The 21424-nt window shown below is 40.2% G+C and overlaps 1 protein-coding gene across 2 annotated transcripts in view; it reads left to right on the forward strand.

Moving 5' to 3' along the window:
* The first annotated feature begins 7780 nt into the window (after window positions 1-7780).
* ARHGAP19 (Rho GTPase activating protein 19) overlaps window positions 7781-21424 on the forward strand; it is a 43412-nt gene continuing 29768 nt past the window's right edge. Inside the window, exons 1-2 of one of the 2 annotated variants that reach the window (XM_006756612.2) lie at window positions 7781-7851; window positions 20749-21014. In XM_006756612.2, the coding sequence (XP_006756675.1) occupies window positions 7796-7851; window positions 20749-21014 (322 nt within the window). In that variant the 5' untranslated portion in view covers window positions 7781-7795. Of the gene's footprint in view, window positions 7852-18169; window positions 18301-20748; window positions 21015-21424 lie in introns of those variants that run through there. The other variant, XM_015559373.1, reaches the window with a different exon arrangement.

The following is a 21424-nucleotide window of genomic DNA, read 5'->3' on the forward strand; positions in this document are numbered from 1 at the left end:
CACATCCCCCACTGGGGAAATGCCCGAAACCCAGGTACATGCCCTTGACCGGAATCGAACCTGGGACCTTTCAGTCCGCAGGCCGATGCTCTATCCACTGAGCCAAACCGGTTTCGGCTGTAAAGATGTTTTTTATTGATTTCAGAGAAAGGAAGGGAGAGGGAGAGAGAGATAGAAATGTCAACGATTAAAGAGATTCATTGATTGGCTGCCTTCTGCACACCTCTACTGGGATTGAGCCGACAACCTGGGAATGTGCCCTGACTGGGAGTTGAACCGCAACTTCCTGGTTCATGGGTCGATGCTCAACCACTGAGCCACACCCGCTGGGCAGGATATAGTTTTTTATAAGACCCATGTAACCGCATTGTTTCACTTATTCTTTGATTTATTTGATTCATTTGTTTCTTTATTCATTCAACAAATAGTTAGTTAGGCAAAACCAAATATAGTCCTTAACCCACGCAGCCTACAGCTTAGTGGGAGAAGCCAACATTGTTATAAAAAAAATTATGCCAACAAATCCAGACATGCAGCAGATGTAAACCGGTAACCTGAGACACAATTGTTGACTCCCCAGAAGGTTCTCAAGTTTCCCATATAAACGACTATGTGAAATTATTTTAACTGGGTGACAAGCTGTTTATTTCACAATCAGAAGTAGTCCTTTGAATCTGTATTCCAGAAGATGCACCCTTGGATTTAATGCACAGGGAAGTGTGAATGAATGAGCAAAGCAGCTCTCACTTCCTACATTCTTTTTTTTTTTTTAAATATATATTTTATTGATATTGTACAGAGAGGAAGGGAGAGGGGTAGAGAGCTAGAAACATTGATCAGCTGCTTCCTGCACACCCCCCACTGGGGACGTGCCCGCAACCAAGGCACATGCCCTTGACCGGAATCGAACCTGGGACCCTTGAGTCCGCAGGCCGACGCTCTATCCACTGAGCCAGACCAGTCAGGGCCCTACATTCTTTGTTGTTGTTAATCTTCACTGGAGGATACCCTTTCCATTGTCTTTAGAGAGAGTAGAAGGGAGGGGGAGAGACATAGAGAGAGAAACATAGATGTGAGAGAGACACATCAATTGGTTGCCTCCCACATGGGCCCTGACCAGGGCCGGGGATTGAGCCTGCAACAAGGTATGTGCCCTTGACCAGAATCAAACCAGGGACCCTTCTGTTCACAGGCTGATGCTCTATCCATTGAGCCAAACTGGCTAGGGCACTCCTTACATTCTTTTTTTTAAAAATATATTTTTATTGATTTCAGAGAGGAAGGGGGAGGGAGAGAGAGATAGAAACATCAATGATGAGAGGAGAGAGAATCATTGATCGGCTGCCTCCTGCATGCCCCAAACTGGTGATCGAGTTCACAACACAGACATGTGCCCTTGACTGGAATCGAATCCGGGACCTTTCAGTCCGCAGACTGACACTCTATCCACTGAACCAAACCAGCTAGGGCACTCCTTACATTCTTGAAAGACCATGGATCCTATGGGTGGGGATGACTGGAGGCCTACAAGGGGCTGAGGGACAATGCCCTTTACTTTCTGGTTTTGAATGGGGGACTCTCTGAAGCTGACTCTGAAGGCCCCCCGTGTAGAGGATAGAGAGGTAGGTAGGGGAAGGCTTGGGGCCTTTCCTGACTTTCGCCCTACTTCCCAATAGCTATAGAGACTTACGTGCAATATTTCTCTTCATACCAAAACACTCTGTGAGAATGGGTTATAGTGGCAGAAAGAAATATAGGTCTCTCCAGGCTTCAGCTCACATGGCCATGAAGATAACACTCAACACAGCGAGTTCATTATGGACTGCTCATTTCTGAACATCACATATGTGTTACTGCTTCGAAACTTATCAGCACCTGGGGCCTCCTGACCTCAGGCCTGGGGTGTTTCTGATTAGAGGAACAGAGAGATTCCAGCTCTAAACGCCTTGGTGGGTTTGCAGGCCTTCCCACTCACCCTGTAAGACTGAGGACCGCCCTCTGCCCCCCTCAGACCCAGCAACCACGCCAGACCTGGCTGCTTGAAGTACCTTTGGGTTTTCAGAGAATTTGGTCCTTGCCTCTGTTGCAGTCCAGGCTGCCTGGCTCTCTGGCCCTCCAGCTACAGTCTCAGTTTTCTGAGGGTAGGACACAGGGTTCATTCAACGCTCTAGTCCCCACACTGAGCTCGGTGCCTGACAGATGGTGAATCCCACTCACAAATGCGCTGCGACTCGGGCGTGCAGTCCTTCCTTCTCCCTGCCAGCCCCTTGCTGGTGACCTGGCTGCTTCCCAGCGTGTCCTCCTGGCTGGGGAAAATGATCCCCAGAGTTCATCCTGGGGGTTCCAGCTCTGAACTATGTTGATTTTAGCCTCACAGATTGGTCCTTCTTCCCTTGGCCTCATTGAGTTCTCTCCCCGACTCTCTCACACTTTTTTTTTTTTAAAGATATGACTTAATTTTTTTTAAAAATTGATTTCAGAGAGGAAGGGACAGGGAGAGTGAGATCAAAACATCAATGATGAGAGAATCATTGATCGGCTGCCTTCTGCTGGGGGATCAAGCCGGCAACCCGGGGAAGATGCTCTGAACTGAAATTGAATCCTTCAGTCTGCAGGCTGACGCTCTAGCAGTATCCACTGAGCCACACCGGCTAGCGGGTATGGCCAATCTTGAAGATAATTCCACAGCAAAGCAGAAGACTGTTTTTTTGTTTGTTTGTTTTTTGGCCAATGGAATAATGTAGACGTTAGTTTTTGGTGTATCTGAAAGAGACTGAAGGGTTAAGCTGTGCCCCAGGAAGCAAAAAAATTAGGAATGATTTGTACTACACATTTGTCCTTTAATTTTTCCCCACTTTGGGGGGTAAATTTCCACTTTGGTGGGAGACAGGGTTTTCCTCCTGGCAAAAGGGGGAAGGCACACTATCTAGGCTCAGCCAATCAGATGTTCTCACCCATGATCCTACCTTCTCAGAGTGTGACTCAGAGGCCCAAGGACAGATGGGAAATCAGCAGAGGGGTGACTGTGCTGAAAGTCAAGTGACAATGAGTGGTGTGACCTTGGCTGGGCTTCTGGGTCTCTCACCCCCTTTCTTTCTGCCAGTTCTTCAGCCTAGGACAGTGATGGCGAACTTATGACACGTGTGTCAGAGGTGACACGCGAACTCATTTTTTTGGTTGATTTTTCTTTGTTAAATGGCATTTAAATATATAAAATAAATATCAAAAATATAAGTCTTTCTTTTACTATGGTTGCAAATATCAAAAAATTTCTATATGTAACACGGCACCAGAGTTAAGTTAGGGTTTTTCAAAATGCTGACACGCCGAGCTCAGAAGGTTTGCCATCACTGGCCTAGGATCTTTTCAACAAGTCCAGTTTCTGTTAGTTAGCCAAAGTCGGTTTCCAGTGCTTGCCGCCCAGATTGACATAAACTTAAATGTGCAACTGGAGGGGAATGATTACATAAACCAGGGAATATTTCTAATGTGGAATATTACACAGCAGTTCAAAAGAACAATGGCTATTTGTGTTCTGACATAGGAAGATCTCTGACACACCCATATAAGGATAATATGTATAATGTATCACTTATCTAAAAACAAAAGCAAAATAATGTTCTGTTTGTATAATGTCACCATTAGAATGTAATGTCACAAGAGATGCCACAGGAAGGGGACTTTGTTCTGTTTATGCATAATAATCTCTAGGCTTAGAACAGTGCCTGGTACGTATGTACGTAGTAGGCATTCAATACGTATTTGTTAAATAAATGTATGTTATAGAAAATGATCTAGAAAGACACATAACAAACTGAAAATAGTGGCGTCTTAGAGGAGGGACTAGAATGTAGGGGTGGTAGGCTAGGATTTTACCTGTATTTGAAATTTCCTTACAGGAAAATGTCTTCATGTGTTACTTGTGTAATTAAACGATATAAACAGAGAAGAGCTAAATATTAACATACGATGAGAAAGTCATTAAAGTGATGCTTTCAAAGACTTTATCATGGAAAATAGAAGTTGGTTGGCAAAGAAAGGGGGGACGTGGATATTACACAAGAGCAAGTGATATTTTGGTGGGGCTATTGGTCATTTGACAAGATAACGAACGGTTAAATTTGTAGTCTTTTTTTTTTTTTTAATATGGTCAGTAGGCACCCTCACCCATCCCTAATCAATCTCAAGGCTCAGAAATGTTCATTGTGCCCATGCTACGTTTATTTATATATATATTTCTTAATCCTCACCCGAGGGTATTTATCTATTGATTTTTAGGGAGAGTGGAAGAGAGAGGGAAAGACAGAGAGAAACATTAACGTGAGAGAAACACATTGATTGGTTGCCTCCCGCACGAGCCCCGACTGAGGCCAGAGGAGCCTGTAACCCAGGTATGTGCCCTTGACTGAAACTGAACCTGGGACCCTTTGGTCCGCAGGCCGACGCTCTATTCACTGAGCCAAACCAGCTAGGGCTACTTTTATATTTTGATGTGGGCATCAAAATATACTGTTTTAATTTAAGCAGAGAAAACAGGAAAAAAAGTGGAAAACAAAGTTTCATTGGGATTGTAAGTCACTTGCATTGTTGGAGGGTGCGGTTACTGGTGGGGGCGTGGAAAGGGCGATGTCGGGGTGGGGGTCGTGGCAGATCCTCCTTCTGTCTTTCTTTGTCAACTTGTTCCTTCTTCTATGTCTCTCCCAACTGCCTTCCCTCCTTTTCCCCCTCCACTGAGGTTAGGGCCTGGAAACAAAAATGATTGGAACACTGCTTCTGCCCCCCAAGCTTGAAGTCTGTTGGGGTAGGTCGATGGATTGGCAGTGATCTTTGTGGCTGACTTAAGTCACAAAGCTCTTAAACCATCCCTGAGAGAGCCCGGGCCTTTCTTCCCTTTTCCAGGCTTCTGAATCCCTAGGTGTCAGCTCTCCACTTTGATGTTTAGTCTCCACAATTCTAATCTGTCTTGGGTTGTATGTGGCTTACGCTCATTTGTTTTGTCTCCTGGAGTCTATTACAAATTCCTTGAGGGCTGGGACTACTTTTCTGTGACCTTCTGTCAGCCAGTTTGTTGGAAACAAGATGACTTTCCGAACTTTGAGGTTGCTCTGTATAACCCTGCTTCCTGCCGGCTGGTAACCTGTACCTGGGTGCAGTGAGCATGACTGCAGGGAGCAGTGGCACCCTTGCAGAGACACAGCGTGCAGGTTTGTCAGCTGGAGTGTGTGTCATTTTAGAGCACTCCGCCGTGACGCTTGCTGTTCATCAGAAACCACAGCAGAACAGCTGGTTCTGAGGGGAAACACCCCCTCTCCAGAGTAATTCACTAACTGTGACTACAAGTGTAACGTGTGGTCCTCATCACACAGCAATGGAGGTAGAAGGGTTATCTGAGAAGGGAGATTAGCATTCTTGATATTTATTATATCACTTGAACATTTATCTAGTCTTGGTATGTACCAGCCACTTTTCAGAGACCCTCTCATTTAATCTTCACAGTATCTGTTCAATAAATATTATTATCTCACTTTACAGAGAAGGAAATGAAATTAGAAAGTAGCCCTGGTTGGGTAGCTCGGTTGGTTAGGGCATCATCCCAATAGGCCGAGGTTACGGGTTCAATCTCTGGTCAGGGCACATACGAGAAGGAACCAATGATGCATACATAAGCGGAACAACAAGTCGATGCCTCCCCTCTCCTCACCCTACTATCAAACCCATTTACTAAAAAAAAAGTAAGTAACTTGCCTGGGATCACACAACCAGAAACGATGGAGCCAGAATTTGAACCTCAGCTAACTAACTCCAGAGTCCATGCTCTTAAATACTTGTATTTTCCCAAACATTAAGGCACTTTATATAAAAATGTCAGCAAAACAGATGAACCAGAAATAGAGTTGTGTGGTGGTCTCCCACCAGTTACAGTGGTAATACTTTAAATTTTAGAATATTTCCTCCATGTAAAGCATCAGTTTCATTCAATCAATCAATTGATGGGCTGGGTATTATGGAGCAGGAAAAAATTTTGTTCATAGGTTGAAGTAAGGGCAGGATTTGAGACATTGGTTCCCTGGTGTGTGTGTGTTGTGTGTGTGTGTGTGTGTGTAATTTACCAGAGTGTAAATTATGAGGCTGGATTTTCCAAGGTTGTTTGGGGTTCAATGAAAAGTTCCACTGATACATGTTTGTTGAATTCTGTGTTTCTTTTCATGTATTTGCTCAATAAAAACAATTTGTTAAACATGAAACTAAATGCAGTTTTATTTGATACTTTTATCAATTTTTAATATGAATTCTCATTAACTGAAATAATCTATTAGAACATGTGATTCAACTTTTGGTTGGGATAAGATAGTCTGAGGACTTGTTCGTTAATTTGTTCGAAAGACCACGGGATGTAAAGTACAGCATAGGGAATACAGCAAATAATATTGTAGTAACTATGTATGGTACCAGGTGGGTACTAGAACTATTGGATGGAATCACTTCTTAAATTACATAATTATCTAAACACTATGCTGTACACCTAAAAACTAATATAAAATAATATTGCATGTCAACTCTAAGTGAAAAATAAAAAAGCCCCCACCCCTGCCTAAAATTTGTTTAAAAGATAATGATTTGAAAGGCCACTATGTGCCAGAGAGAAAAATAGATATACTAAGCAGTCTCTGCCCACTTGTGGCAGGAAGTCTAGTTGGGAAACTTCACATGAAACTAATGTTCACACAAACAACTATGTAATTATAAATTGTGATAAGAGCTATGAAGGAAGAATACAGAGTGCTCATGTGAAGATTCAGTAGGGGAACCGATTTATACAGTGGGGACCATGGAAGGCATCTGGACCAGTGACATTTAAGCTGAGATCTGAAATATAATTAAGTGAAAATGGGGCCACCCAGAACAAGCAACACGTGCAAAGGCTCTAAGGCAGGGAAGAACTGGTGAGAAACTGAAACACGTGGCAGAACTTAATGAGGAGGAGAGAGATGGAGAACCTCAGCTGAAAGGATGTCAGGAGCAATAGAGAAAATATCCCTTAGAAAAATCCAGCATAGAAAAAGAATACAGAAAAAATAATGCTTCCAGTTTACAATGTTCTCATATCTGTTGCCTCAGTTAATCTTCACCGTGAGGCAGGGAGGGCAAGCATAATTATGGTTATTTCTACCATTGAGATTCAATGCTCAGCCAGGTACAAAGTTATGCAGATTTTTGTTTCATGATTCAGATTAGAGATGCAAACTGTGGGTTCTCTGGGAAACCGGAAGGGAGCGGGTGGAATGAAGCATAAATAACCTACCGCTACGCTGTATGACCATCTGAAAAACGCAGGCTGTGAGATTTCATAGCAATTTAATAGTATTTCTTGGTTGCCAGAAAACGAAATCTTGCATTTTGGAGAGTGACTTTTAAATTCGACAGTTTTTTTAATTTTGAGATTTATACATCAGAACAAATTTGAGCGTAGGCTGCCGATATCTGACTTGAACCTAAAAATCGGTGGAGTCCGAAGGGTTCAGGAAAACGAGAAACTACAACTCCCAGCAGGCCTCGGGGTTGGGTCTCCTCCCCCGCTCCAATCCCTCTCTACTCCGCCAGGGCAGGAGGCGACCAATGACGGTTAGCTGTTTGAATAGACCAATAATATAATGAAATATAATGAAATTGTTCTGGCTGAGAAGGGGCGGTCAAGTCATCCAATCGTGTGGAAGAGGGGGGAACACTTTAGCCAATCCAAAGGCGCGGGGGCGGGCCCTAACGTGGGGGCGGTGGAAGCAGTTTGCTGACTGAGATGGCGACCGAGGCGCTGAATGAAGGGGAGGTGCCAGCTCGCGAGTCCGGTCGGAGGTGAGCCGAGGTTTTGGTCCAGCTGCCTAGGAAACGAGGCCGTGGGCTGGTCGTACTGACGCCTTTCCTTTGGGTGGTGGTGACTCAACGGGGCCGGACTTGGTGCCTTCCTCCTTAGACGTTTCGCACCCCGGCGTAAAATATATTTAAAAAAATCTTTATTAAAAAAAAAAGAAATCCTAGTGACCCAGCGTGTGAAATCGCACGAAACCCAGACCCGTGGGAAATTGCGGAGGCGCGGTGTCCCGCCGGGCGCTGGGCTTTAGTCCGGCCCCGTTGGCCCGGCTGATGCCCGTGGGGGTCCATTGACTGTCGACCGCCTAGTTGGTGGCGGCGGCGCTGCCTGTCGTTCCGCCGAGACTCACTGCGGGCGAGGAAAGCCAACCCAGAGCTGGTCCGCTCCTTCCCGACGTCACACAGCGTCGGGGGAGAACTGGCAGGACCTTTGCTGGGCTCAGGGTCAGTGTCTGTGGTTAAGTCCGAGCAGGCTTTGATTGTCAGTTAGAAATGGGCCAATTAAAAAACACACCACCTTTTATTGTGGTAAGAACACTTGACAAGAGATCTCCACACGTAGCAGATTTTAGGTGCACGGTAACGGTATGTTGAAGTAGGCACCGTGTTGTGGAGCAAACCTCAAGAGCTTCTGCATTTTGCTGAACTGAAGCGTATGCCTGTTAGTCCCTCCCCTCCCCCAATTTCCCCATCCTCTGGCGACCACCGTTCCATTATTTAATTCTATACTGTGACTATTTTATTTTATGTATTTTTAAAAATATATTTTTATTGATTTTTTACAGAGAGGGATAGAGAGTTAGAAACATGGATCAGCTGCCTCCTGCACACCCACTACTGGGGATGTGCCCGCCATCAAGGTCCTGCCCTTGACCGGAATTGAACCTAGGACCCTTCAGTCCGCAGGCCGACGCTCTATCCACTGAGCCAGACCGGTCAGGGCTACTTTGACTATTTTAGATACCTCATATAAATAGTATCATGCAGTATTATTCCTTTCTGTGATTGGCTCATTCATGTTGTCACATGTGTAGAATTTTCTTTTTCTTTTCTTTTCTTTTTTTTTAAGCTGAGTGATAGATAAAACTGGGTGTGTATATCCGTTCATCTGTCCCTGGACGTGTAGGTTGTTTGCTCATCTTAACTATTGCTAGTTGTGCCCCGTGAGCACAACCATCTCAGCAAGATCCCGATTTTAATCCTTGTGGGTAAATTCCTACAAGCGGGATTGCTGGATCAGGTAGTAGCACTATTTTCACTTAGTTGAGGAACCTCCATACTGTTTCCCATCGTACCTGCGTCATTGCTCATCCCCACCAGCAGTATACAAAAGTTCCAATTTCTCCCCATCCTCACCTTTTCCTTCTTCTTCTCCTTTTTTTTTTTGACAATAGTCATCTTAGCAGATGTGAAGTGATATTGTGATCAGGAACAAGGCATGGATGCCCACTCTTGCCACTTCTATTCAGCATAGTACTGCAGTCCTAGGCAGGGAATTAGGTAAGAAAAAAACAGACATTTAAGTTGGAAAGGGATAAGTAAAATTGTCCCTCTTTGCAGTTATATATAGGAAATCCTAAAAACAAAAAAACACATTAGAACTACTAAATTTAGTAAAGTCACGATATGCAAATCAACATACAAAATTCAGTTGCATTTCTGCACATAAGCAACTGTTTGAAAAGGAAATTAGGAAAATGGTGCTGTTTACAAAAGCACCAAAACGAATAGAATACTCAGGTCAGTATTTACCTCTCAGCTTCAGTTTTTTCACCTGTAAATGGAAGTAATGATGTCTATTTCAGAAAATGTCAGGATTAAATTAGACAATTCTTTTAAAACTCTTAGCCTCACAGGTAACCAAACCACTCAATGCTTGATAGATTTTCTATTTCCTCCAACAACTAAAGAACAGAGCAGAGGGTCTGCAGTTTAGGAAATCATTACTTTATTTCTACAGAGCTTTTTCTCCTATGCAAGCACACCAAAATTTAGCATTTCTGAGGAAGAATTTCCAGCTGGTCTTGCCCCAGCCTTAAGAACTTGCTGGTCTTAATTGATTACATATATATTAGAATTCACTAGTGCTGCGATTTTCAACTTTTTTCATCTCATGGCACACATAAAAATAATTACTAATATTCTGCAGCACACCAAAAAAATATTTTCTGCCAATCTGACAAAAAATAGGTATTACTAATTGATTTACAAAAAAAATATAAAAAATGTAATTATCTACAAAGTGACTTTTTAAAAGATCAGGTACCTATACTTGTATATAAGGATTTCTGGTATCAAGAATTAGCTAATCGGCCCTAGCTGGTTTGGCTCAGTGGATAGAGGGTTGGACTGCGGACTGAGAGGTCCTAAGTTCGATTCAGGTCAAGGGCATATGCCCGGAATGTAGGCTCGATCCCCAGTTGGGGGCGTGCAGAGGGCAGCCAATTAATGATTCTCTCTCATCATTGATATTTCTATCTCTCCTTCTCCCTCTCTGAAATCAATAAAAATATATTAAAAATAATTAGCTAATCGAACATAACTTTATTATGTGATGTGACTGAAAAGATGCAACTCTAATATAGGACCTATATATTTATGGTTCAAGACAGTGCACTCGTATTGGACGTCTGTTGTTGTGCTGGCTGTTGTCATTTTTTAAATTTAACAATTGAAGGGAAAAGAGGTCAGTGCCCCTGACCAAATAGTCAAGTATTGCATGTTGAAAATTCTTGTGGCACAAGTGTTGAAAATCCCTGAAGTAGAGTGTTATTTACATTTCGTCAGTGTAAATCAGGTAACTTTTTAGTTTGGCGTCTCTTGGTGTTTGCTATACCAAATAGGAGATTCCAAGCTTGGGAAGCTGGGTTTATGAGTGGGCACTGAGCTCCTTCCCTAGCGGAGATGAGCGTGGTCGAATGTGTTATTAAAAATTTTATAAGGAAGAGTTTTCCACTTTTGGAGCTGCCTATAAATGGTTGACCCATTTTTAGAGCAGAAAACATAGAGGGGATCAATAAATTTGATTAGATTATCCCTTGTTCTGCTGTAAGATCTTGAATTATGATGAAAACCTAAAGACAAAATACTATTATTTAGTGGAAATAGTTTAAATTCCTTGAAAGGATGTTGCCAATTGAATTTAAATTTGAGTGATAGTATTAGTTACATAATCAATAGGTATTCACAGAATGTTATCTGAACTTGAAACCGGTTTACCAATTTTATAGTATAAAAGACAAGTTAGGTTTCTGAAAGGCTTTTTGAGGGCAGGACACATGTATCTTTTTATTCATATTCTCAACTTAGCACCTTGCTCACCGGTCATGAGATAACTGGTGTAGACACATTTGGACACGGAAACATGAGTTATTTCGTGACCAGTCAGCAAGGTGTTCTTATTAGTTTAGCTTTATGTAAGTGGTCAATAATGAGTGAATAATAGTCTTTATAATTTCTAAGGTATAAAATATTACTTTGCGGTGATAAATACCATACAGATTCTTGTTTGCCCTTTAGATGTTAACCTTTCTAATGTTCTGTTGATGGTGTGGGCCCTTGTATTCCATAATGAAGTGTCTGATTTGTGCAGATAATATACACTTGCATTTTTAAATATATTTTTATTGATTTCAGAGAGGAAGGGAGAGACAGAAACCTCAATGATTGATCAGCTGCCTCCTGCAGTCCCCCGACTGGGCTTAACCACTGAGCCATACTGGCCAGGCTACTCTAGTACTTTGAAATTTGTTCAAGTTAAGATCAAATATAATAGTCAAATATATTTTTGCAGACTATTGAAATCTAAATTAAAGATAAGTCCTTAATACCAAACCTAGGACAGCTACTCATAAGCACAGGCCTTAGATTATAAGTTTTTGTCTAAGAAATTGGATAGTGTTCCATGAAATCTTATGGTATACTTATAAACTTTGAACTTTGTTATTAAAAAAACAAAACAAAACCCTGCCAGCTTAGGCACATGGGGCTATTTTATTCTTTATCTCTATGTGCATCTTTCACATTACCAGTTTAAATTTGATATAGAAAAGGAAAGAAAAATAATAGCCTTGTATGTATTCCTATCTAATAAAGTGACACATTTAAAGCCATATTTCAGAGTTATGATCTGAACATTGTAAAAGCAGTAAGAGAGTGCATACTTCTCTCAGGGTGGCAAGTCAGGTTTAGACAACTTTAAATATAGCTCATATTTTGATAGGTTTGCCAAAGTTGTGGTTCTTGGAGAAGAAATCAAGTTAAGCAATTCATTAGGAAGGAAACGTTAGTTTTGTGGGTATGCAGTTTTAGTAGTAGTCAGCCAAGAGATACGTCTGCAGGAGATAGGTTTTGCTTCCTTGGACTTTTCAGATTCATGGCTTCCGCATGCCTCAAAAAAAACAACAACATACATTTCATTTTTCTGTAATTGAATTTTTAGCTGTGGGTTCTGTTTCTAGTTCTTGCACTAAGCATATCACCTTTCATGTAGGGTTCCATCTAGTGGTAAAACTAATCATTGCAGACTCTACATAGGTTATAAAAATGATCTTTTTTGAGGGGTAGGGCTTACCTTTATCACTCTTGGGATAGTGACCTAGTATATGCATTTAAATACTGAAGCCATTTGCTACCTTTGTGTGCCTGCATACATAACCTAATTCTCCTGCTTCTGGCCATTTAGAGCTTTTATGATTAGGAAGCTAACTTTTAGTAAAAAAAAAGAATAAAAAAAACTTTTAGTATATACTTTGATTGTCTATGGTATTTACATCAAGTTATAGTAAAATTTAGGTCAAAACTACTTAGTTTCTTAAAATAATTTGTAATGAAAGATGCTGATTATAAAGATGAATGTATGGAATAATATAATCAATACTATTTTCCTATTTCTCAGCTTAAAGAAATCTTAACATTTGCCATATTTACTTCAAATGAAACCCTCCCTTTTCCCCATAGCTCAGTGATTTATCACAAGAACATTGCTAGCATCCTAGAAGCTCCCCTCATGCCTCCCCTTATCATTAATCCCCAAAGGTAACCATTATCCTAAAATATACGATAAGTAAATCTGTTTTTCTTTGTAATTTTACCACTTAAGCAAGTATCTTTAAATACTATAGTTTTGTCTGTTTTTTAAAATTTGATATAAATGGCATTATATAGTAAATAGTTTCTGTGTGTGTGTGTTACCTCTTTTGCTTATCATTATATGTGAGATTCATTCATGATTGTGCATATAACTGGAATTTGTCCATTTTCATTGCTGTAAAATATGCCATTATATATGTCACATTTTTTTTAAACATACTTTATTGATTTTTTACAGAGAGGAAGAGAGAGGGATAGAGAGTTAGAAACATCGATGAGAGAGAAACATCCATCAGCTGCCTCCTGCACACCTCCTACTGGGGATGTACCTGCAACCAAGGTACATGCCTTTGACTGGAATTGAACCTGGGACCTTTCAGTCCGCAGGCCAGTGCTCTATCCACGGAGCAAACCAGTTAGGGCTATATGTCACAATTTTTAAACCATTCTGCTGGACATTTTGCTTCTAGTTTTGGCTGTTTAGAAATTGATGTTTCAGTGAACATTCTTGTTTGTGATTTTTGGTGAACATGTGGCTGCATGCATTAGACATGGAATGGAATTGCTGGATCATATAGAGGGTACACTGTTGTTTAACTTTAGTAGATAAGACCAAACAGTTTTCCCAAATGGTTGTATCAATTTATAGCCCCACTATCAGTGTAAAAGAGTTACTGTTATTTTATTTATTAAAAATATTTTTATTGATTTCAGAGAGGAAGAGAGAGGTAGAAACACCAATGAGGAGAGAGAATCATTGATTGGCCACCTCCTGCATTCCCCTCATGGGATCGAGCCTGAAACCTGGTTATATGCTGTGACTGGGCATTGATCTGTGACCTCCTGGTTCATAGGTTGACACTCAAACACAGCTGGGCTGTTACTTTCTTTAAACCTTGCTAATGTCAATATCTTTAATGTTAGCCATTCTTTTAAATAGTAGTATGTCATTGTCTATTTATTTTTTAAGAATAATTGATTGATTTTTAGAGGGAGAGGAAGGGAGAGAGAGAAATATCAATGTGAAAACTCAATATCAATCTGCTGCCTCCAGCATGTCCCCCACCCAGGAGCTATAACGCAGGTGTGTGTCCTGACCAGGAAACAACCAGCACCCTTTCAGTGTACAGGACGATGCCCACCCAACTGAGCCACACTGGCTAGGGCATGCCATTGTTTTTTCATGCCATTGTTTTTTGATTTGCATTTCCCTGATGTCTAATGATACTGAGTAGTTTTTTCCAGGAATATTTTTAGCCATTTGGCTATATTCTTTTTTTTCTTTTAATATATTGATTTTTTACAGAGAGGAAAGGAGAGGGATAGAGAGTTAGAAACATCGATGAGAGAGAAACATCGATCAGCTGCCTGCACACCCCCTCCTGGGGATGTGCCCACAACCAAGGTACATGCCCTTGACCGGAATCAAATCCACGACCCTTGAGTCCTCAGGCCGAGGCTCTATCTATCCACTGAGCCAAACTGGTTAGGGTGGCTATATTCTTTTTTATGAGATTTTGTTGAGATCTCATGCCAGTTTTTCTATTGGGTCATTGTTTTTTTCTAACTCATTAGTAGAGATTCTTTTTTTTTAAAATATATTTTTATTGATGTCAGAGAGGAAGGGAGAGGGCAAGAGAGATAGAAACATCAATGATGAGAGAGAATCACCGATTGGCTGCCTCCTGCATGCCCCACTGGGGATCAAGCCCACAACCTGGGCATATGCCCAGACCAGGAATCGAACCGGCGACCTCTTGGTTCCTGGGTCGACGCTCAACTGCTGAGCTACACCCGGCCGGGCAGTAGAGATTCTTAGTATAATCAGGATATGAACCTTTTTTTTTTTTCCTGTATACATATATATTGCAGGTATATTTTCCCATCCTCTGTGGCTTGTTTTTTCATGTTCTTAATGGTTCTTTTGATGAGTACAAGTTCTTATTTTAATGAAGTCAAATGTATGAATGTTTTTCTTTATGGTTAATATTTTTTTGTGTTATTTAAAAATTATTTACCCACTTTGAGTTTAAGAATATATTCTTCCAGAAAAAAGCAACCATGTAGGTTGCTTGGTGTAAAATAAAGACAAAGATTTAAAATATATATATATATATATTTTTTTTTCCTTCTAGCTGTAGCTGGTTTGGCTCAGTGGATAGAGCGTCAGCCTGAAGACCAAAGGGTCCCAGGTTCGATTCCAGTCAAGGGCACATGCCGGGGATTGTGGGCTTGATACCCCCTAGGGAGTGTGCAGCAGGCAGCCATTCAATGATTCTCTCTCATCATTGATGTTTCTATCTCTCTCTCCCTCTCCCTTCCTCTCTGAAATCAATAAAAATATATATTAAAAAAAGAATAGTCCTGGCAGGTTTGGCTCAGTGGATAGAGCTTCAGCCAGTGGACCGAAGGGTCCCAGGTTCGATTCGGTCAAGGGCACATGCCTAGGTTGAGGGCTCAGTCCCAGTAGGGGGCATGCAGGAGGCAGCCGACCAATGATTCTCTCTCATCATTGATGTTTCTATCTCTCTCTTCCTCTTCCTTCCTCTCTGAAATCAATAAAAAAATTAAAAAAGAATATATTCTTCTATATTACCTTCTAATAGGTTTATTGTTTTGCTGTTTTACCTTTAGATTTACAATTTATTTGGAATTGATCTGTGTGTATAGTGTTGAGATAGGTGTCAGTTTTCATTCCACAAATATTTAAATGTCCCAGCACCACTTAGTGAAAAGGTTATCCATTCCTCACAGATTGGCAGTGCCACTTTTATCCTGAATACAGTAAAGAAAGTAGAAAAAAGGAAGTGAAAAAGATATGAGCATAAATTAATGATATAACAAATGTAATAGAGGGATTCAACAAAACCTTGACAAAGCTAATAAAATTGGTAAACCTCTAATAAGATTCATACATTAAGAAAGATAAATCATAAATTACCAATATCAGGAACAAAGAGGAAGACATCACTATGGAACCTAGACACATTAAAAAGTTCCTAAGAGGATGTTATAAACAAGCTTATGCCAAAAAGTTTGAAAATTTATGTGCAATAGACAAATTTCTAGAAATAAACATCTTATCAAAATTAATACAAGAAGTAGAAAATTTGACTAGTCCTATAACACAAAATAAATTGAATATATAATTAAAAACCTCAAAAAGAAAACGAGGTCCAGATGGCTTCATTAGCCAATTTGATCAAACATTTAAAGAAGAAATAACAACAATCTCACATACACTTTTTTGGAAAATAGAAAAAATAAGACACATTCTCCAACTAACTTTGTAAGGCCAGCACAACCTTGATACAAAATCTATTGAAGGCAATACAAGAAAGGACATACGCCTAACCGGTTTGGCTCAGTGGATAGAGCGATGGCCTGTGGACTGAAAGGTCCCAGGTTTGATTCCGGTCAATGGATATGTTCACATGTACCTTGGTTGAGGGCACATCCCCAGTACAGGGTGTGCAGGAGGCAGCTGATCAATGTTTCTCTCTCATTGATGTTTCTAACTTTCTGTCCCTCTCCCTTCCTCTCTGTAAAAAATCAATAAAAAATATATTAAAACAACAACAACAACAAAAACACAAGAAAGGACATATATAAACATATATGAAGAAACCTAAACAAACTACTAGCAAACTAAATTCAGCAATATATAAAAATGATAGTACATCATAACAGCATTGGGTGTATTCTAGAAATGCAAAATTGGTTTAACATTGGAAAATTAATCTGTTATTTACCACATTAACACAATAAAGGAGAAAAGTTATATAATCATCAATAGATATAAAAATTGATAAAATTAAGCACTGACCCATGATTATGAATAAAGAAATAACCCTTATCAAACTAAGAATAAAAAGATATTGCCTGAATCCGATAGTCTTTGCCAAAATGATGGGTGGGGAAAGATATCATTTTTCAATTTGCTTTACCCTGATACCTTTTTTTTTTTTATAAATATTTTATTGATTTTTTACAGAGAGGAAGGGAGAGGGACAGAGAGTTAGAAACATCGACCAGCTGCCTCCTGCCCACCCCCCACTGGGTATGTGCCCGCAACCAAGATACATGCCCCTGACCAGAATTGAACCTGGGACCCCTCAGTCCGCAGGCCGACGCCCTATCCACTGAGCCAAACCAGTCAGGGCGCTGATACCTTCTAAAGTTGAGATTCTTTTCATGTTTATTAGTCATTTAGGTCCCCTCTTCTATGAATTACTTGATCATATCCTTTGACTAATTTTTTATTGAGTTGAGTGTATTTTTAAAATAAATGTTAGTGCCGAACTGGTTTGGCTCAGTGGATGGAGCGTCGGCCTGTGGACTCAAGGGTCCCCGGTTCGATTCCGGTCAAGGGCATGTACCTTAGTTGCGGGCACATCCCCACTTCGGGGCGTGCAGGAGGCAGCTGGTCGATGTTTCTCTCTCATCGATGTTTCTAACTCTCTATCCCTCTCCCTTCTCTGTAAGAAAATCAATAAAACATATTAAAAAAAAAATGTTAGGCATACTTATAAATCCTGAATGCTAATCCTTTTGGCATGCAAATGTTTTTTCTCCAGTTTATGGCTTATTTTTAATTATTTTTAAAGTTTTAAATTTGTTTATTCATTTATTATGAATGGATATGTTCACATAAATAAAAAATCCAGAAAGTACAAAAGAACATACAGTGAAAGTTTCTCTCCCACTCCTGTTCTTTCATGCAGTTCCTCTCTACAGAGGCATTGTGACTTCATTCTTTAAGAACTTTGTTTATACTGTCATTTGTTTATAGAAATTTAATGTACTTAAATGTATCAATCTTTTCTTTGTGGATTGTGCTCCTTTTACCTTGTTTAAGAAACATTTCCTCTGCCTCATTAATTTATTCTTCTATTCTGTTTTCTAAAATTTCTATATTTAGATCTTTATTCTGTCTGGAATTTATTTTTTGTATGTATGTTGTGAGGTAGGGGTCACCTTTCCTTCCATATAATACAACTACTGGTCCTTACACTTTTACATTATGTGGTTGTTTCATCTACTACAACTTTCTGTGTGATGGGAGACTATTGTTGAATTTCATCTATATGTTGGCAAATATAATGAACTAGTCCAGTTTTTAATTTCTGTTTTGTCCCTTCTTGCAGATGAGTGTGTAGAGTCTTAATAAGTACTGCCTTTCAGGCCCCATAATGTGCCCTTGTGTCTTGTAGCATGCCTGGAATTTGTGTAGGCTGTAATGAGGCAGGGAAAGGAGGGTTCCTTTGTCACAACAAACAAGGAGAAAGCTTTTCGCAGTCTCTTCGATTTACCAATGCCTCATCCGAAGCTTTCAGCTCTTATGTAAGAAATTTATTTTTTTTTGAGCAAACTTAGAGTTTGTATTAAAATAAGATACTGCAGAGTAGGGCATTGTTAATTGCTTAAATATAGTATTTTTTCTTTAGTCCTAGAAATCTCTTAAATTCTTCCATGCTTCTTGATATTCTCAGCTTTATATTGTGGGGTCATGTATTCTGTGGAAATGAATTAGGTACATTACTACTTAGAGGAGTCATTTTTCCTGGAAGAGTGTGAAGTTTTGTGGAAGACTTAAATTGTGATTGTTTTTATTGTGGGAATGTTTGTATGAGTCAGGTGAATTTTGACTTTGCTTGACAGATGTGATTACTTGTCCTTTCTGGCTTGTGTTCTATGTACTCATCTGTTATATAACAGATGACTGTTTATATAATAAGGATTAGCACAAGCCATCTTCTATAATAATAAAAGCGTAATATGCTAATTAGACCGGATGAAGCCGGGGCTGTGAGGGCAGCCTGGGTCCCAGGTACCTGCCGGCTGGAGGAGGGAAGCCCGGGTCCCGGGTGCCAGAGGGAAGCCGGTGCTGGCAGCCGGGGGAAGAAGGCCTACTCTTGCACGAATTTCGTGCATTGGGTCTCTAGAAATAATTTTTAATGGGTACAAACAAGTGGTGATGGCTCTGCTACAAGAGATTGAATAATATAGTTTTTATATGTAGCATATTAAAAGCAAGATGTACAGTGGTTAGGTATTAGGAAACACAGAATAGGGAAGGAATTATTTCTGAGTCAAAGGAGCTTTGCCAGGAATATAACCCAAGTTAAGTAGGAGTAGAAAACCAGCTAAGATCAAGAGCCAACAGAACATTAAAAAAAAAAATTTGATTCTAGAGAGAAGAAGGGAGAGAGAGAGGTAAAAAGAGAGAGAGAGAAATAGATAGTGATGTAAGGATTGGTTGACTCCTGCACGTGCCCTGACCAGGTATCAAATCTGCCGCCTGGGTATGTGTCCTGACTGGGAATAGAACCCACCACCTTTTGGTGTACAGGATGGCTCTTCAGCCAACTTAGCCACACTGACCAGGACTTGCTGAGTATTACTCAGTGATAGAAGAGTGAAATTAGAAGCAAAATACTATTGACTTTTTCAAGTACCTTAGAAGAATCTGTCTGAGGAAAGACTGGATTTAGATCATGAGCCAGAGGCATCCAGAATTAAAGGATTTTCAAATAAAACCTATTTCTGGACCTGGACAGGCTGAATTAACATCTATATTTTTACATACCTGTGCCTTACATTCTAGTGAAGCCTTTTTGGTTATGAGGAACAGAATTCAAGAGTGTTTGGCTCAATTTAAAGGAGTTGACTATAAGGAAATACCTACCTGTGTAGGGACCCAGGAACCAAAGAACCGTATAGGTAATTGTCTTCAAAGTGTCTATGACACTATTTAGATTTAGTTTTAAGTCTTCAATAGTATCATCATAGTTCCTGTGACAGTAAACATGATTAACCTGAATGTAGCGGTTGGCAGCAATTGGTCACTGCATGGTAAATACCGTCTAGTAGTGATTGTGTTCCCGAGAAGGACTTAACTTGATGATTACCCATTGCTCTGTTAGGGGGAACAGCTGCAGGCCTGATGTTTTACAAGTATTTAACAGTAATCATTCAGGGTTTAACTGTTTTAATAAGGAAATGTAGTCTATGTGACTAGCAATTATAATATGTTATTAGATTTGGGAGACTGTAAGGATCTGTATCTTCCTATGGTATATGCCTGAAATTAAGAGGCAAATTCAAGTCACATAATAGAGGCTATCTGGTTTCTTTTCTTCCTTTTTAAAAATTATTATTATTTTAAATATATTTTTATTGATTTCAGAGAGAGGAAGGGAGAGAGAGATAGAAACATCAATGACGAGAGAGAGTCATCGATCTGGGTGCCTCCTGCACACCCTTACTCATGTGCCCTAACCAGGAATCGAACCATGATCTCCTGGTTCCTGGGTTGACGCTCAACCACTGAGCCACACGTCTTTTCTTTAAATTCCTAAGTATCTAGGTGGGTATGACTTAAACAGCAGCAAGTTCAAATTGTCTTCTTTTGTGCAGCGACCAGATTAAGGATAAGGTTTTCAAAAGACCAATGTGTAGATTAATCCACAGAAAGAGTGAATAACTGTGTGGCTGAGAGGGCATGAGAAATACATGAAAATGATCTAGGCCAGGGGTGGGCAAACTTTTTGACTCGAGGGCCACAATGGGTTCTTAAACTGGACCAGAGGGCCGGAACAAAAGCATGGATGGAGTGTTTGTGTGAACTAATATAAATTCAAAGTAAACATCATTACATAAAAGGGTATGGTCTTTTTTTTTTTTTTTAGTTTTATTCATTTCAAACGGACCGGATCCGGCCCGCGGACCGTAGATTGCCCACGGCTGATCTAGGCCCACCCCAAGATTCTTCTGTTTCATGTTTTTCAGTGATTCCATCTGCAATTTTGTTATCTGCAATAACTCTTCCCTTCGAGGTCAGCCCATTATCTTCAATCCTGACTTTTTTGTGGAAAAACTCCGTCATGAGAAACCTGAGGTGTTCACTGAGTTGGTGGTCAGCAATATCACAAGGCTCATTGATTTACCTGGAACTGAATTGGCTCAGCTGATGGGAGAAGTGGAACTTAAGTTGCCTGGTGTGGCTGGCCCAGCGACAGGATTCTTCCGGTCTCTAATGTCTCTCAAGCGAAAGGGTAGGAGATGTGTTCGGGAAGGGTGTACGCATCTTAGTTGCTTTTTGGGTTTCATTCTTGTCATCTGTATGTTCATTGAGGAGTTGCTAATACCATAAAGCAATTTTGGTTGTTATTTTTCTTTCATTTTCATAAGAAGTAAAACAACCAAAATTATTTTAAAAGTCTAGATAAATTAAAGCCAAATATATGTCAGTCCCTGAGAGGTCACAATTAGTTTAGGTATTTATCAGGGACACCTTGATTTTCATTCCCTATTAACACTGTACTAAAATAATGTTTAAAATAAAACAAAGTTCATAGCTAGAGAGTACAGTAAAGACAGTTTGAGCATTTTTTTTTATTGCAGTTGTTAGTTCCCAGATGTTTTAACAGCTGGAAGTGCACCTGAAAGTGCACCAGGAAATGCA

Source organism: Myotis davidii, unplaced genomic scaffold (genome assembly GCF_000327345.1).
Source record: "Myotis davidii unplaced genomic scaffold, ASM32734v1 scaffold332, whole genome shotgun sequence".
NCBI lineage: Eukaryota > Metazoa > Chordata > Mammalia > Chiroptera > Vespertilionidae > Myotis > Myotis davidii.